Source organism: Euphorbia lathyris, chromosome 1 (assembly GCF_963576675.1).
Source record: "Euphorbia lathyris chromosome 1, ddEupLath1.1, whole genome shotgun sequence".
In the NCBI taxonomy this organism is placed as follows: Eukaryota; Viridiplantae; Streptophyta; class Magnoliopsida; order Malpighiales; family Euphorbiaceae; genus Euphorbia; species Euphorbia lathyris.
Window position 1 is genome coordinate 83,072,480 of NC_088910.1, and position 19,684 is coordinate 83,092,163.

The 19,684-nt window shown below is 34.9% G+C and overlaps 1 protein-coding gene across 1 annotated transcript; it reads left to right on the top strand.

Annotated features, from left to right (window-relative positions):
* Nucleotides 1-15,055: 15,055 nt before the first annotated feature.
* Nucleotides 15,056-17,402, top strand: LOC136210854 (probable polyol transporter 3). Its single transcript, XM_066002276.1, has 2 exons — nucleotides 15,056-15,196; nucleotides 15,827-17,402. Exons 1-2 carry the CDS (start codon nucleotides 15,097-15,099, stop codon nucleotides 17,227-17,229), a joined length of 1,503 nt encoding a protein of 500 aa, XP_065858348.1. The 5' UTR covers nucleotides 15,056-15,096; the 3' UTR covers nucleotides 17,230-17,402.
* Nucleotides 17,403-19,684: the final 2,282 nt, after the last annotated feature.

The following is a 19,684-nucleotide window of genomic DNA, read 5'->3' on the forward strand; positions in this document are numbered from 1 at the left end:
ACTCATTCTAGTTTAACTAGAGAAGAACATCTTTGTTAGTTTACGATTAAAACTAACACGTCCGAAATTAATCCGTATCAGTTGGTATCAGAGCCGATCGTTTTCCTTGAACGGAGACTTCTTTCGACTATGGTTCAACCAAAGTTATCTCCAAGTTATGAAGAAACCTTCAATAAGGGGTTGGAAAATCTCAAAGCCATGGTGATAAAGTATCATGAGAGTTGGAAGCAAGAATTTCGGGTAGTCAATGAGCTAACAAGGGAGTTTGTGGCATCTTTGGAGAGTCGCAAGCAAGGAGACCGAAATGATTCCCAACCCGCCATAGAAGTTCCTCTTGAAGATCCATCACCAATCTTTTCTCCTTTACACATGGTAAAGGTAAATCCCAAACTTCCAATTTCTAATGTTGATGTTATGGATTGTCCTATTGTTAGGAAGAGATTGGATGTTTGTGATGTTGTTTATGATGTGGAAGTGGATTTAGATTCTCATTATGGATTTGTTGATAATGATGTTGTGAATGAGAATGTGAGTTCATGTATAGGTAAGGAGGAAGGAGTGTTTGTAGGTGAGGATGTTGGGAAAGCCCATGTAGCAAGTGATGCTCCCCAAGTGTTTGATGAAATGCCTCTTAAGCATAACCTTGTTTGTAAGTTTGAGAAAATTGAAGGCATTATTCTTGAGGAAGGGGAGAGTGACTTTGGGCTTATTAATCTCTTTGAGGAGAATGATGAAGTTAGTCTATGTGTGGAGATTGATGACTATGGATATGGGAGAGATGTTGGTGGTTCAACTATAGTTGGGTGTAGCATGTCGTTTAGGTCGGGTAGCTATTCAAATGAGGTAGCCGGCTTGAACTATAGGGAGAAGTGGAAGGAGACGAAAGGTCGTGGGAAAAGACGGATCGTGGATGAAGAGGGAAATGAATTTGAACATGATCATGAAGAAGAGGAGTTAGTAGAGGAGATTGATGAAGAGGAGGACCAATCCGAGAATGAGCTAGAAAGAAATGGGGAACGTGATTATTATAAAGGTGAATTCGAGGATGAGGTTAAAGAGAGAGAGCACGCTTCCGAAGATAAGATATGTGAGGATGGTGAACTTTGTCATAGTGCATATGAGTTTGATTATGATGAAGGTGGTAGAGTTTACCATGGGGAGGATGAACGTCGAAGCATTGAGTGGAACCAATATGGGGCCGCTTATGAGGAAGACGAAGATAGGGTCTACTATGATGAGAATGGGCATCAGTGTGTTAAGTGGGATCGACATGAGGCTCCCTATGAAGATAATGAAGGTAGATTCTATTGTGATGATGAGTTGGAGGATGTTGAACGGAACTACAACGAAGATATCTATGAATATTATGGAGGTAGGTTCCATCATGATGATGAGTTGGGAAATGTAGAGTGGAACCGAAATGAAGAAGCTTATGAGCATGATGATGGTCGGTTCCGAGATGACTATGAGTCGGGAAATGTTGGGTGGAACCGAAATGAATATGCTTATGATGATGAAGAAAATCGGTTCCAAGATAAGGACGATGCGAGAAGTGTTGAGTATGAAGACACCTATGAAGTTGATGATGATGGCAGTGAGCAGAATGTGTATTTGGTGACTAGGGTACCAATGCCTAGTGAAGAGGAGCCTAGTCAACGTCATCGATTATTTAGAACTCGATGCTTAGTTCTTGAGAAGAAGTGTGAGATGGTGGTCGACGGAGGAAGCCAAGTGAATATCATTAGTCGGTCCGCCATGATCAAGTTTGGGTTGGTTACCGAGCCACATCCTAGACCTTACCGCCTTGGTTGGGTCAACGAGGTGGAAAAGCTTCAAGTTACTCATTGGTGTAAAGTTCCTTTCACTATTGGAGCTTATGGGGATGAAGCTATGTGTGATGTTGTAGAGATGGGTGCTTGTGATGTGCTACTTGGTAGGCCATGACAATTTGATTGTGATGCCTCACATGCGGGAAGAAGCAACACCTACACCATACGCAAAGGCGGAATCCGATATGTCCTTACACCTTTGAAGAGTTCTCCTAGTAAGAAAATGGAGATCACTTTAGAAGATTGTCCAACTCGGGAGTTGAATGTGAATGGGTGCATTGGTGGAACAGTTGAGACATTAAATCATCTTGACTTGGGTTCCATGGATGAGCTAGCTAGCCACTCTCCTAGTGAAGTCAAATCCAAAGAGGAGAATGAGGTTGAGAAGGGGGTAGCGAAGTTGGAAGTGAGGAAGTAGAGCCGATGTTCAAGGGTGACAAGCACGTGTCTTTCAATGAGCCACCTAAAGGGCTTCCTAAAGGGCTTCCACCTTTGAGGAAGCTACCACGAGACATGGCATGGGATCCGGGAGATAATGCACCTAGTACTACATATGGTGAGTTGAGATCCAAAGAGGAGAATGAAGTTGAGAAAGGGGAGAGCAAAGTTAGAAGTGAGGAAGTTGAGCCGATGTCCGAGGGTGACAAGTACATATCTTCCAACGAGCCACCTAAAGGGCTTCTTAAAGGGATCCCACTTTTGATAAAGCTACCACATAACATGGTATGGGATCCGGGAGATAGTGCACCTAGCCCTACAAATGGTGGGCTGAGCTTTAGAGAGGAGGATGAAGTTTGCTCCATGATGTCTATTGATAGCACCGAGACACCTAGCACATGCCACATACAAAAGAATCGAGTCACTCATTTGGTAAAATCTGAACTTATTCTTTTGTGCTTTGTTGAGATATTTGTGTTGGAATCTTGGGTGTGTATGTTGAGGGAGAACCTTCCCTATGATGAGCCCATGAGAGGTGATATTGTTGTGAGAAATATGAGCTTTATGTTGAGGGAGAACCTTCCCTATGATGGAACCATGAAGGGTGATCTTGTTGGGGGCTTTGGTGATTGTTTGTTGAGGGGGAATGGCTTCCCGGGGAATATAGGGAAGATGGAAGGAAGTCAAGACTTGGTAGATTCAGAATCCACTATTGTGTGCCTTATTGACATGTATGTGTGTGGGTATATGTTGTGCTTATTGAGGAAGCATCAACCTTATGTGGAGTCAATGAGAAGCAATCTTGTGATGAAGAGAGTGGGGTTTATGAAGTTTTGATGAATGGGGATAGCCACCCGAGAGATGTTGAGAAGGTAGAAGGAATTCAAGGCTTGGGGAGTAATAGCCAAGTTAGTAAGGTGGCAAGTCTTGAAGTTCTGGGATTGTTAACCCAAGGTGAGGGAGGAGCTACTATGTGTGTGCTTGGGTTCATTATGATGTGGGTTGACAAATGTCGCCGAGATATTCCGTTTGATGTGGGCCATGAGCAAGGAGAGATTGAGCATGATAGCCGGGTTAGTGGAGTGAGTAAAAGCGAAGGTTGGGCCTATTCAATTCGAAATCATGTTTGGGTTGTGAAGAGTACTCAAGGGATCGCTCTAATTTGGGTTGATATATGGCACCGATACATGACATTTGAGGTCGGCTATGAGCAAGTGGAGGTTGAGCCTAGCATCCGGGTTGATGGCGTGAGGTATATAGAGGTCCGGGCATATTCGACTCAAAGCCATATTGGGGTTTTGAAGAGCATGTGTGGGATTGAGCCTAATTGGGTTGATACATGTCGTCGGGACCTTCCATTTGAGGTAGGCAAAGAGCGGGAGAAGAGTGTGTTGATTCCTCAAGTTCATGATGGGGAGATCAAGAGGATCCAATGGTGGTCCATTCAACGTAGTGAGGGGCGTTGGAAGACCACCCAAGCAGTTATGGGGAAGTGGTTTGACAAGCTTCGCCAAGACATATCATTCGATGTTGGTAGAGCATCCGAGATTGGTGGAGATTGGGAGATGAGTACCACGGAAAATGAAGTCCGGGGTGAGGCACTTGTGGAGATATGGGGAAAAGCTCGTGAGGAGAAGGTGAGTCCAACAATATGTGGAGTGGACTTTTTGACTTCATCTCGAACAACACTTTGGTTCAATTTGAGGGCTTGGGTTCATTCATAACGAACACGTCTCATCAATATGTGGCAAGCAACTTGGGGTCAAGTTCTTTTTAAGAGAGAGTGTATGATGCGGGGCATCTTTCCCTAGGATCGGATCCGGACGAGGGAAGTCGGAGGAAGAATCTAGCACGAGCAACAAGCGAGTAAGGAGGCCAAACTGACAACATGTGGGGCACACTCTGCGTGGGTTATTACACGCTCCGCGTACTTGAGGGTTTGATCCAAAGAGAAGTCCATGAGGTCATCTACGCAGAGCTTGGATCGGGCACGCTCCGCGTAGAGTTAAAACACGCTCCGCGTGTAAGAAGAAATGATCCAGAGAAAAGTTCAGCAGCCAAAGCACGCCCCACGTGGAATTAGGCACGCCCCGCGTGCCTTCAGTTTAAAAGCCTACGCTCCGCGTAGAATTGGACACGCTCCACGTAGATGGGGTACTGATCCGGAGAAGAGCTCAACAGCCAACCCACGCCCCGCGTGCCTTCAGCTTAAGGAACTTGCTCCTTACTCCAGCTTCCTCCTTATTTACAATCCTGCCACTCCCTATTTACACCTTTGCCACTCTCTTATTACAACTATGCCACTCCCTATTTACCATCCATGCCACCCCTTTATATTTCACCCATTTACCCCTTATCTTTATGTTTTTAATTAGCTATGTAATTTGCCCTTTATGTAATTTGACAATTAGGGTTTTTGAGATGATATAAATTCATCTCTTTCTTGTATTTGTTCTTTAACTTTTTATCAATCAAATATTAAACTTCTTCAAGAAGCTTGTTAAGGTTTTCACCTTCAACAATGGGGATTTCATATTCCTATAGATTTAGTCCATGAAACTTGGGATTCACTCCTTCTAGTTTAGCTAGAGAAGAACATCTTTGTTAGTTTACGATTAAAACTAACACGTCCGAAATTAATCCGTATCATTTCCAAATGGGTACTCTCGGATTGGCTAAATTTAATAATAGATGTCAGTTGTCATTTTAGCTTCCTTCTCATTTCTGTTAAAATTCGTAAAAATGTGTTGCACATAAGTAGAGGTTTGGCTACAAGTATAACTAACCCTTAATCATTTGATACAAAAGTATATAGAAATTTACATGCAGAGTTGAGATTTGTGAGATAATGTTTTTAGAGAGGATGATAATCTAATTATTTTGAGGAATAATATAAGATATTTATCTTTGGAGTATTTCTAGAAAACACATGAGCATTACTATCTTGAGTTCATCTCATATTGTGGCAATTCTAGAAAATTGTCGATATTGTGGTAACTCTAGAAAACACATCAGTGTTACTATTTTGAGTTCATCTCATATTGTGGTAACTCTAGAAAATTGTCTAGAGAATACCCTCTTTGTACGCCTACTATCTTATAGTGAAAGAATTAATTCTTGAGCTTGATCGTGGAGTAGCCCAAAAATCAAAAGAAAACCAAGCTAAATTACTAGCGTCATTTCTATTAATTATTTATGCTTATCTTTATTTTTGCGGTATATTTTATTAGTATTCTCAATAATTGGTACAAAGGACTAATCAATATATAGGTAAAGTCGACAAGCAAAATAGTCAGTTAAAATGGAAAAATTATCACATATGAAGAAACAAAATTGAGGATCGCCTATATGTAACGAAGACACATTTACTAGTGTTCGGGACATATAAACCTGAAGGAAAGACAGATTTCGAGCATGAGGAAGTCTATGGTTTTATTTGAAAATTTATCGAAGACAAGGTGTATAATCACATCTCTGGCAAAACTCATGCATGAACTCTATGGAATAAACTCAAAGAATTGTACGCCTAAAAAGCTGGCAGAAACAAATTATTTTATTTGACTGAATTGGTTCAAATGAAATATCGAGGAGGTACTTCTCTCACGGATCACTTGCCTAGTATGGGGATGAAAAATAAAAATGAGCTCACTACTCTACTAACATCGGCTTCATTTCCACAATTGTGGGAGAGTCCAGGAATTTCACTTTCAAACTCCGCATCACATTGACAAATTAGCATGAAGTTTGTTAAAACTTAAAAGGAGTAGAGAAAGGCTATGCAGAATGAGACTTGGAATTTAGTTCCCAAACCCAAAGATGTGAAGCCTATTTCCTGCAAAAGGGTTTATAAAGTAAAACAGTCGAAAGATACAAAGCTCGATTGGTGGCTAATTCTCCAGTTGCTAAGATCACCACAATACGTGTTCTACTAGCACTTGCAACTAGTAAAGATTGGAAGCTATGACGGATGGATGTGAAGAATGCTTTCTTATACGGCGAATTGAATTGAGAGATTTACATGGACCAACCTCAAATATTCAAGAGCAAGGGTCAACCAAATTATGTATGCAAGCTGAAGAAGAAATTATATGGATTGAAGCAAGCACCAGAACATGGTACTGGAAGATACCAAAGTTCCTGATTCAAAGTGACTTCATGATGGCACCAACTGATTCCAATTTGTTCGTGAAGGTCCAAGGTGAGAAGTTGGCTATAGTATTAGTTTGTGTAGATGATCTTATTATCACAGGTGATGAAGTTGCTAAAATTATTCAAGTCAGAGACAACTTATCGGTACGATTTTAAATGAAATCATTGGGAGATTTAAATCATTTCAATGGTCTTAAAGTTGAAGGCACGAATGAATGACTCTTCTTGTGTTAGCACAAGTATGCTAAAGATCTTATGGAGATGTTTGAGATACTAGAATGGAAGCCTATTACGACTCTAATAGAGGTGCATACAAAGTTATGTTCCACTGGAGGAAAAGACTTGGAGGATGCTACTATGTATAGACAACTGGTTGGAAGCTTAATATAGTAGCTCAAGAGTGTACTTGGCTAATATAGCTTATGAAGGATCTTTATCAGCAGTTGATTACTCGGTAGAATTATATTGTGATAATCAGTAAGCGATACATTGATTGAAAATCCAATGTTCCATGCTAGAACCAAACATGTTGAGGTTCATTATCATTTTGTACGAGAGGTTTTTACGTAGAAACATTAAGATATAGTATGTGAAGACTGAAGACTAAGTTGTTGACATATTTGCAAAAGGAGTTAACAGTGAAAAATTGAACAATTCAAAAGGCAATTTGGGATGGTTAACAAATACGATGTATTAAAAGTCAGTGTTGAAAGAGAGTATTAACAAGTCAAGCATCGACAATCTTATTTCAAAAAAAAAAAAAAAAGTCAAGCATGGACTTGTCTAGATATTTTTAGATTATTCACCAACAATAATTAAATTGAGTTGATATTTAAACTGACATAGTTTGTGATTAAAAAAGTATAAATAAAAAGAAGATAAAGTACGAGAGATTGCAAATAAATAAAACATGAGTACATATGCTACTCAATTTCATTGTATATAAATTCTGTTTTGGTTGAAATAAAAGTTTATATTTATTTTAAGTTACTCAATTTCATAACATAGACTCATATCATCCATAAAGAGTACATTGATCTAAGGTTTTAATTCTTATTGTTCTATGTCCAAAATATGAAAGGAAGCTACCATCCAATCAATTCGTTTTATATTCTTCCTTGTTTTAGTCAACTTAGGCCGGGCTTGGATTGAAAAACGGGTTAACTTGGCTGACATCTGGACTTGATCCAAACACTTGGGCCAGGCTGACATGATCTAACTATGGACAGTTTGGACCTTACTTGTATTTCAGGCTTTTAAGCATCCATCATTTTCTCCAATTATCCCAAGTCTCTTTAATTTTCATTTCAAAGCAACTTTAGTTTGGAAAAATAAGCAAATACTTATGGCATAAACATTACCTACTATAAATTAACTAAAAGCCTAGAATGTGAATTTCACAAAGAAAATAATTAAAGCCAAATTATATTACAGACACTACTTTTGCAAATATTCATTATACTATAACACTATGAAATGAACTAAGCATTCATAACATAGCTGTAATAAACTCATATTTATTTTCATAAACGACTCTAGTTATAGTTAAAATGAGGAAAATAAAAAAACCTTACAAAATGATATTTTGAAATTAAATCTGGACAAAATAGCATCCTAAAAATTCAATTTAATTAATATCTCAAACATCCTAAAAAAATATTGTAAATTAAACCTGGACAAAATAGCATAACATATTTATCTTCATTTAATGCAATAAAATCCTCTAAAAGTATCATTTGGGTGTAAAAAAAAGCATCCATCTTTTTTTGCATTGAAGGTGGATCCACTTGGAAGTAGCATAATTTGATACGTAGGATTGTGGTAGGTTCATATATACAAAGAAGAACAAACCTAAATTGATTTTAGGTAAGATTAGAAGTTATCCTACCTTGAATACAATATGTCTGTCTTTTTTATTTGGCTTATGTTATATTCTTGGCAATGTTATATACCAAAATATACCAGTTTTCTTAGGTATGCTTCTTAGTCCACAACTAATTGCGTCATCCATAACTTAAGTATTATATATGACATTTCTGTGCATCAACGAATCTAGGGGGCCTGGTAAGCAGTGGCGGATCCAGGATTTAAGGGAGGGGGTAAAACTCTATGTATTTTTTTTTAGATAAAATAGCATTAATTGAAAAAAATATACTTTAGTACATAATTGCTATTCGATACAAAATGTCTTAAAATAAAATAAAAACTTCTAATGCTAAGTAGATCGACGATTACGAGGTGACAATTGACATCTACAATCTGTCATAGCTTGAAAACGACCTGCTGCCTCTACCTATACTGCTTCTTTTTAGGGTTAATGTGCAAAAATACCCCTAACGTTTTGGGTCAGGAGCAATTTTACCTCTACGGGGCGTTTGGTATTCTATTGGGATAGGAATAAGGATAAAGGTTGGGATAGGGATAAGGATAAATGATTGGGATAAGGAAAAAATATAATAGTCGAGAATTATTATTCAATGTTTGGTATGTGGGATATGGATGGAGATAAAAATAATACATTTTACTATTTTAACCTTATTTAAACTACAAAACATTAATTTGAGGGACAATATGAACTTTTCTATCCTATTAAAATCGCAGGAGCTTATCCCCCTTCTTATACCACCCTCTTCTTGAGTATAGGATTTGAGGGATAAGAGACTTATCCCTCGTCTGTCTCACTCTTCTATCTCTCAAACAAACACGGGATAACTTATCTCGTGTTTTTTTATCTATATCCCACCTCCTATATCCCTTCTAACAAACAGCCCGCTAACATCTAAAATGGTGCAATTTTACCTCTATTGTTTGTAGCCAAGAGCAATTTTACCCCTAACGTTGATAAATTGGATCAATTTCAGACACTATTATAAAATACAGTCATTTTTTTTCTTTATTTTGCACCAATTGCATAAAAAAGGATATAATGTTTTTTGTAATTTAATAATAAAATTGGAGATTAATATTTATAAATTCGGTGAATTTTTTTAATTTTTTTGTCTAATTCGTACAAAAGATAGTATATTTTTTTCTTATTTTGTTCACATCCCAACATATGTTTGTGATTTGTTACTAATAAAATAACGCATCTGTGAAGTGTAGATGACAAGATTCATGACGGAGAAGACAGTTTGATGAATTATTTCTCAAATTGATCCAATTTATCAACGTTAGGGGTAAAATTAATCTTGGCTACAAACATTAGGGGTAAAATTGCATCCTTTTAGACGTTAGGGGTAAAATTGCTCCTGACCCAAAACGTTAGGGGTATTTTTACACCTTAACTCTTCTTTTTATATCAAAAACTCACAAGACAAAACGGGGTCGTTTTCGACTAATTTTTTTATATATATATAATTCAGGTGTGTTTATGTGTGGAGGGGGAAAGTAAATCCGCCCCTGCTGGTAAGGATTAGATTGACCAACCTATTAATCTTTGGAAAGCTATATTGGACTTTTTTTTTTTTTTTTTTTTTTTTTTATGTATGGGGCCTGAAATTTTTAGGCTAATAACACTAAAAAAAAAAAAAAAGGTTTTTATAGGAATATCATAATTAGTTACAAAATTACAACTAAATTATATTATCAAATTTAATTTTTAACATATCATTATTTTTCATATATAATAAATAAAATATATTTTTTGTATTTTAATTTAAAAATTCTGAACTCAAATTCATAAATTCTAAACCCTAAACAATATATTCTAGATTCCTAGTTTAAAAATATAATTCTTAAAATATATTAAAAATAATGATTTGATTAGTTTGACATATAAAGATAAGTTTTTAAAAGTGAATTTCAATGTAAATTTCTCTAAGAAAATGGTAAATTATAAAACTGACACAGTTAAGAATTCTATTTACATATTTAAACCTATTACAATACCTTTTATCAAATTAGACACTTTCAAAGTTAACTTTCCTGAAATACCCTTAGTATATATATTATCACTTAACATATTTTGTACGGAACATAATTTGTATTGAGACAACTGTAGAGCGATCTTGTGATTTAACACATTATTACGATCAGAGTTACGTTAGAAATTTATTTGAGATGTATTTGCGTGTTTGAATGTTAGTGATAACTTGTATAAACTTCTGTCGGAATACTTTCTGTTTGAGGTGCCGTTGGGATCGGCGGGGGACACACCGATGCCAAAGTCAATATAGTATTGAGAGAGAATAATAAGAATAATTTGAAAAGTGCTCTAGAGCTAGTAAGTGTGCCTTTAGCTTCTCTCGTTGGAGTATTTATATAGGTTTTCATAACCTTTTGTCATTAAAGAAGAAGGAGATGAACGGTTGTATCTTTATTATTTATTTAAGGCCTTTTAATAGCTATGTAACTGTCTTTAATTATAGAAGATGTTTATTCAATTACATCATCAGGCTTTAACGTAACTGATATAGGATATCAAGGATCCTTTCTGGGAGGTGTCCAGAGCCTAGCATATCATCCTTTGGGGATCTTGGCATATCCGTCTGGCGTATCTCTTATATTGTTACACGTGGCTGGTTATACTGCTAACGACTTCTTTGTTATTTGTATTATTAAAATGTTACTCATTGAATAACATTTCAGATATTATAGAAATCCTCTTATTTCAGCAGGAAGATAATTTCGCAGATATGAAAACCTTTCGCAACGTAAGCAACTGCGAAATAAATTCATATAAGTCATTTGGATTTTCTTCGCAGTTGCTTCCATTCCAAATGGTTTGTAGGAACTGCGAAGACAATGTCTTCACATTTTTATCATTTGTTTCGCAGTTGCTTCAACTGCAAAGTAAATTCATATAAGTCATTTGAATTTCCTCTGCAGTTGTTTCCACTATGAAAGGATTGCAGGAACTGCGAAAACAATTGTCTTCGCAGTTTTATCATATGTTTCACAGTTGCTTCAACTGCGAAGTATTTTAAGATTATTTTGTTTCACTGTACGAAAGAGTTTATAACTGTGAAGAAGTTTTGTTTTCATGTTTCACAATTGCTTCAACTGCGAAGTATTTTAAGCTTATTTTGTTTCGCTGTACGAAAGAGTTTATAACTGTGAAGGAGTTTTGTTTTCATGTTTTCCCTTATACATTCTTTTCAATATTTGCCATTGAATTGCAACAAAATCGCACAAAATCATTCCACAGTTGTCGCCTCACAAATTATGTTTCATATAAAATATGTTCTTTTTTTAGAAGGTGCACAAAAAATGTTAAATGATAATATATATACTAAGGGTATTTTGGAAAATTTAGCTTTGAAATGGTCTAATTTGGTAAGAAGTGTTGTAATGAGTCTAAATATGTAAACCGACCTCTCAATTTGGGCAACTAAAAAAATTCAAATAAACACCTATACACATTGGTGCATTCTTTATTATGAATTTTGGATTATTATATATATTATAGACACGGTAAGATAAACACGGAATGTATATATAGGGATGTAAATGGGACGGGACAGGACATGAAATGCATTTTCCATTCCCATTTCTCGACTAGTCAGGGATTCTCCATTCCATCCTTGCGAGTTAAACTGGGACAGATTTGTCTCCATTCCCGTCTCGTGGAGATCCCTATTCCCGTTTATAGATATTGCAAAAAAATTCCCCATTCTCCGTTCCACCGCAGGGAATCACCGTTTGTGTTTTAAAAAAATAGTAATGCTTAAAACTTCTAAGAATTAGTAGGTAATAACATCAAGCATCAATAATCATTCTCAAATTTTCCATACCACAAAAAACTAAAAATTAAAAACAACCAATCACCTAACTAAAATGTACTTAAATCATCCAAAATAATCAATTATCACGAGAAATAGTCGAGATCCCTATTGGGGATTAACGAGGTGAGGAAGGGGATCTCCATAGGTCAGGGATACCTTTCTCTATCCACGACCCACCTCCATCACGGGGGATAAAACTATCTCTATCCCGTTCCATGAAGATTCTTATCGGATTCCTCGTCCCCATCGGGACGGATCACCAATAGGGATGGAGAATCCCCGCTCCATTTACATTCCTATGCTAGAGCTAATTTGCTAATTTGCTAATCACAATTATAGATAAGCAACAAAATTTGCATAAAGAAAAGATTATATTTTTGGCATATGGCTTGGCTTTCCTTTTCAAATCCTACTAGTTTTATTTTGGTTGTTAGCACAAGTTTGTTTGATAAAAAATTTCATTACATTTATTTTTTTTGTACAGTTACAACTTTTTATCGGCGAAGTGTTTAAAACATTTCTTTATAACAATTAATCAATCTCTCTCCATCAAGTTGACTCATATGAGACATATATGCAAATGTAAACGTACCGTAAAAATTGACATTAGGTGATTATATTTGGAATAATTAATTAAATATAGAATTCGGAAAATGTTAGTTTTGCAGATTTTTAGTAGACTAAATGGCTAAGTTGTAATAATATAACTAGTCAAAGATTCGTGCGTTATACGAGATGTATAATATTATTTAATAAATTTGATTATTGATTTAAATATTATATTAATTTCATTTTTTATGACAAAAATTGTAAAATTATTCAATTTTTTATGACGAAAAATACAAAATCGTTCAATTGTCATGCATCATTTTCATGATTTTTTTTTATAAAAAACGTAAATTATAATATTTCCGACTCGTAATCATCTATTTTCGGGATTCTCGGGTTGTTACGTATCAAATATCCCTAACGTTTTGGGTCAGGTGCAATTTTACCCCTAACATCTAAAATGGTGCAATTTTACCCCTAATGTTTGCAGCCAATAGCAATTTTATCCCTAACGTTGATAAATTGGATCAATTTCAGACACTATTATAAAATACAGTCATTTTTTTCTTTATTTTGCACCAATTGCATATCAATTTTGTAATTTTGCACCAATTTTACCTCTAACGTTGATAAATTGGATCAATTTCAGACACTATTATTCATGACCGAGAAAATAGCTTGATGAATTATTTCTCAAATTGACCCAATTTATCAACGTTAGGGGTAAAATTGCTCTTGACTTCCAACATTAGGGATAAAATTATACCATTTTAGACGTTAGGGATAAAATTGCTTCTGACCCAAAACATTAGGAGTATTTTTGCACTTTAACATTTATTTTTGGACTTAATTTTTTTTTTTAATGGGATGAATGGGGGGCCAATACCCCTTTGAACCCCCCCCCCCCCCTGCAGTTAGGAGTGCATCCGCACGATGTGGGCAACACGAATGCTACACTGAAATGAGGTCCATTGGATAGGCCTACTTTTGCTTCAATTATATTATTTTATTAATAATCTCTTAAAAAATCGTTTAATGGTGATTAATTTTATTTTAAACAAATTTAAAAAAAAGTTTAATACCGATTTAATTTTATTTTAAACAGATTTAAAAAAAAATATCCAAAAATCGGAGTTGTAAAGATTCCTGGTCTGGCCTCCGATCCCCGGTTGACACCGGTTTGTTGAGGATTCAACAAACTAGTATAGCTCGGACCTGACTCCTCGTTGGTTCTTGGTTCAATCGGTCCTCCGATCCGAGTTTTATAAGATTGGGAGCTCAATAGGGGGGAATACCTAAAATTTGAGGAGCTCAATAGGGGGGAATACCTAAAATTCGAAAGGATAAAAAAAAATGGCTTTGCCCAAAAAATTATCTTGAGCTTATTTGAGATGTCTTTATTTTTATCTTTATCTAAGTATTATAAGTAAATGTATATACTCTTCAACTATATCGAATTAATATGAATTAAAAATTATCATATTTAGCTAAAAGAGAGAGAAGATGTAAACTATTTGTCAAGGTAGAGGAGAAATTAGAAAGTAGTTTTAAATAAGTAAGGTGGTTAAATTTGACAATCTAATGTCGATAAATAAGAGAAAAGGTGGTGGTGATGGTTGAAAATTTATATTCCTAACTTTTCAATGTGTACATGAAAGAGACTTTACATTACAAAAACTAAAACTAAAATTGAATAATTGTTTCACCTGAAAATACTCCACTACGCATGGTCATTCTTAATCAATTAAGTTGACTTAAATATATAAATATTGGAAAAAATTATGGTAAAAATTAATTATATATATAAATAAATAAAAAAACAAAAAGTTTGTTCCCCCCAATACTTACCGAGTCAGTGGCTGGCTAGTAGAACGGAGATCTTGTGACTTACAAGTTGGGTTACTTTGCCCACATATCTTATTAAATAAATTTACTACCTTTTTGGAAGATAACATTGACCATAAGAATTTCATGGCTAGAAAATCGATGGGGTTCTGTATAGAAATACGGAAATATTTCTATTTTTTATAATTCATTTCACATCAAGGAGTTGAAATATGCTAAACAAACTGGAGTTTAAGTATATACAAGAAATTGAGTAATATACAAAACTGAATTGTCCACCAGAAATATTCTATTTTTAGATTTTGTTTGGGTCTTTATCAGGTGTTCTAATTTGACTTTCTTTTTGGCTCTGTATATTGAAATTCTTTGTTTCTGTGTAGCTAATTAATGGGATAAGTATAATTATAATTAAGGAAAAAAGGATAAAATTGTGAAACTGTAATCAAGTTGGCATTGGATAGTGACAAACAACTTCATCCATTATCAAATATACATCTATAAATGGGATATTAGTTAAAGCATAAAATATTAAAAGTTGAAATTGAACTGCAGGAGAATTAAAAATGGCAGTAACAGAAAGTGGGCAAAACCCAACTAAGATGAACAAATATGCAGCTGCTTGTTCCATTGTTGCTTCAATGATCTCCATTATTTTTGGCTATGGTATGTCTCCTTTCTTTGCGTTTTGTCATAATCGTGTTATAACATTTATATATGTATTTCAAAAATTTATATTGTTATATATGATATAAAGGTAACAAAATTGATAATTATATTAAACAAGTAGTGTTGAGTGGCTACTATATATTTTTCTTAGAATTCTCATTTCCTTTTTATTTTACCCTTGAAAGTACCAAAAAAAAAAAACAATATTGCCTTGTTATTTGCTTGATCAAATTTTCAAATTTTTTATTTTTTTGTAAGTTAATGGGCGGAATTGTCATGCTTGAACGCCATGATCCGTAAAGTCTATTCTCAGAAGAAAATATTTAAACGTCCTTCTTAATAAAATAAAGGATTAAAGATGAAAAGTTCAGTGTAATGGATGAAAAGGAAAAATAAAAACATTCCACCTCATTAGAAAATAATTAATATAAAAAAAAGTGAATAATTATCATATTTTTATTAATAAAGTGAATAGACCCGAAAGCATAATAGAATTTCACAATTAAAGACTTGTTGTTTGGGATTTTTAGAATATAATAAAAAAATTACTTCTATGACAAAAGGAGTGCATACTGTAAAATTTTCCCTTGAATAACCTTTGTTTATTTTGATTATTTTTTTTAATAGATACCGGTGTAATGAGTGGAGCCTTGATATTCATAGAAGACGACTTGAAAATCCACGATACTCAAGTGGAAGTTCTCGCCGGAATCTTGAACATATGTGCATTAGTGGGATCTCTTATGGCCGGCAGAACATCCGATATCATTGGCCGGAGATATACAATAGTTATAGCCTGCATCATCTTCATGCTTGGTTCAGTTCTAATGGGATACGGTCCAAATTATGCTGTACTAATGGCAGGAAGATGCACCGCCGGAATCGGAGTCGGTTTCGCACTGATGATAGCTCCGGTGTACTCCGCAGAAGTTTCATCAACATCATCACGAGGTTTCCTAACCTCACTCCCAGAAATCGGTATAAGCATAGGCATTTTACTTGGATATATATCAAACGTTGTCTTCGGAAAATTAACACTAAAACTCGGGTGGAGATTGATGCTTGGAATAGCAGCAATCCCTTCAGTAGTGTTAGCTTTCGGCATCCTAAAAATGCCAGAATCTCCGAGATGGTTGATCATGCAAGGCCGATTAGGTGAAGCTAGAGAAGTACTTAACCGAGTATCAAACTCGAAAGAAGAGGCCGAACAACGTTTTCGAGACATAACATCCGCTGCAGGAATGGACGAAAACTGCAAGGAAGAGAGGGTGACACCGAACAAAAACTCCGGCGGGAAAGGTGTATGGAGAGAGCTGATACTCCACCCAACCCCGGCCGTCCGGTGGATACTTATAGCAGCCATCGGAATCCATTTTTTCGAGCACGCTGTAGGGATTGAAGCAGTAGTACTTTACAGTCCAAGAATATTCAAAAAAGCAGGAGTAGTGGGAAAACATAAGCTCTTACTAGCAACAGTTGGAGTAGGATTAACAAAGTTTGTATTTATATCAATAGCTACAATGCTTCTAGACAAAGTAGGAAGGAGAAAGCTTTTGTTAATAAGCACATCAGGAATTATAGTATTCTTAACATTGCTAGGAACATGTTTGACAGTGGTTGAGCAGCATAAAGGAGAAAAACTGTTATGGGCACTTGCACTAAGTATTGCATCAACATATACATTTGTGGCATTTTATAATTTTGGGTTAGCTCCGGTCACTTGGGTATACAGTTCAGAGATATTTCCACTGAGATTGAGAGCACAAGGGTATAGTATTGGAGTGGCTGTCAATAGGCTTATGAATGCTACTATTTCAATGACATTTATATCATTGTATAAAGCAATTACTATAGGTGGAGCATTCTTCTTGTTTGCTGGTATATCAGTGGTTGCTTGGATATTCTTCTACTTTTGCTTCCCTGAAACTAAGGGGAAATCTTTGGAAGAAATGGAAGAGCTCTTTAGCCAAGGGATTATGGGGAGATGGAATAAAAAATCTCTTCAAGATGAGTCTACAACCAAGTATTGATTTATGTGTATTGTATAATATGTACAATCATTCATTCATATATAAGCAGATGATCTAGGGAGGAAGATACAATGTATTTGGCATGGTGACTTTTTATTTGTATAAAAGAAAACCCAAGCATACATCTTTCTAATGTATTTTTTGCTGTTTGAAAAGAAAATGTTAATTGTTTATCATGTTGTGTATGACAGGTGGAGATATATATAGTAATGTTTTAGTTTTAAGTGATATATTAATGATGTGATGTGATGTTATGATGTCGTTTTCTTTATTGTTATATATGACATTTCATCCAATTTGTATGTGATTCTTCGAGCAACTAAAAGAAGAAAAACTAAGCTGCAACATCTTAAGGATGAGAAAAGAAACCATTCAAAATTTTGGCAGTGATCAAGCTTAATAAACCAAACCAAACCAAACCAAACCAAAGGAGAGATTCCAACTTATAAACTTGAGAAAAATATCTGAATGGCTTCATATTGCATCCGCAACGCATGCATCCATGTGGTCCTCAAATCACACGTTTTAACAGGCTAAAAAAATGTGTATATATTATGAGCTTTAACTTAGATCTCTTATTCTTTTGACCACATAACTTAAAAAAGTACTGTATTTATATGGAAGGAACTAAGAGCATGGTGGCAATACCAAAGTGGTGCCACCTAGACATAAATCATTCCAAAAGTAACATGCCATTAGGGCTATTATACCTTTACAATTTTTTGGGCAAAAATAAAAATAAATTAAAAAGTATTGAAATACAATATTTTATTTAATTAACAGACATACAGTCTATGGTCTTTCTAAAAATCCTTTAGAGTTGGTGGAGTTGTAATCTCAACCATTAATTCTAACATTAATGGATGAGATTTAATTGATAAATTTTAATATTTAATTAATCATTTATTGATCAATCAAATCTCATCCATTCATTTTGTAATTAATGGTTGAAATAATTACAACTCCACCAACTCTAGAGGATTTCAACTCTAGAGGATCTCTAGCCGGTCTTTCTAGCATGAGGAGAAGTTGACGCTCCTCTTGGCTACACGTGCCCACTATATCATAAAGGTGTAGTGCAGTTTTTCTTTATGTTTGGCGGTATTATTTTTATATCTTTGTTACTGAATATTATAACTTACTTCAATCTACAACAACCAAAACACTTATAGTATACTGGTTGGATGTTACAAGTTACACCCTTGTAACATCCAGTATAATTGCTCTAATATATCTCAACTACTCTCTTTTTATTCTCCACCTAAGATTTAATTCATTATTATCCTCATGTAGGTCAATTCAGAGATTTCAAATGTTTAGGGATGCAATAGCAAATAAAAACCTTCATAAATAAGTACAAAAAAAATAAAGTAAAAAAATTAATTACGAAAAAAATTGCTTCAAAATGGCTCTTTTTATTATTAAAAACATCCAATTTCATAAGAAAAAATAATATTTTATTTTGTTTTAAAGTACCCAATTGTTCATACAAAACAATATCTACATGCACTTTTATATGTAAAATCATTAATACTAGTGTATGCTTCAACATTTTTTAATATATTTATCTTAAATTTCAATACATAAAATGGGTAGACTATTCAATTTTTCTTGTTGCATTACTGTCTTAAATTGTTGATTAAAAAAAATTAATAATCCTACTCCATCAATGTCTTTGTTAGTAATGATTGGTTATACTACCTCCGTTTCATATTACATGTCTTTCTATAGATTTTTTTTGTTTCATATTACATGTCATTTTATATGATCAGTACACGTTAAGTCATCTTTTTTTTTTGCTATAAAATGCGAGTTTACGGAAATTAATTAGAATAATAGACTTATTATAGAATAAATAAATATTGGAATCAATAAATAAGGGATAACGTCTTTTTTCCAATATCCTTAATTTCTATACAATTCTCTAAAAAGACATGTAATATGAAACGGAGGGAGTATTATATAAGCATGATACATGATTGAGTGTCGCTAGAACATATAAATCTTCTTTCTTGAAGCATATATATATATATATATATATATATATATATTGGTAAGAAAGGAAAGGAAAAAAACAAAACCAACAAAAAACCTACACCGGGATCAGTCTAGGAAGGCTGACTCCAATCCTATCCTCTAGGAGAGAAGGCAAAAGAAAAGAATGAGGAACAGATAGGGTAGAAACACCTAACATTCTCCCATGCCCAGCAGCTGCTAAGCGATCCGCCACGCGGTTTTGCTCCCTAAAAATATGGGAGAAATTAAGATACTCAAAGGCAGGACGAAGCCTCAAAATAGCTTTGATGAGATTCTGGCTCTTCAGACAAACAGCCTGGCTATCTGAAATCCTGTTAATAGCCTCCAGATTATCAGATTCCACCGAGAGCTTTTTAACACCCATGCGAATGGCGAGTTTAATACCTGACAAGATACCCCAGAGCTCCGCAGAAAAGGA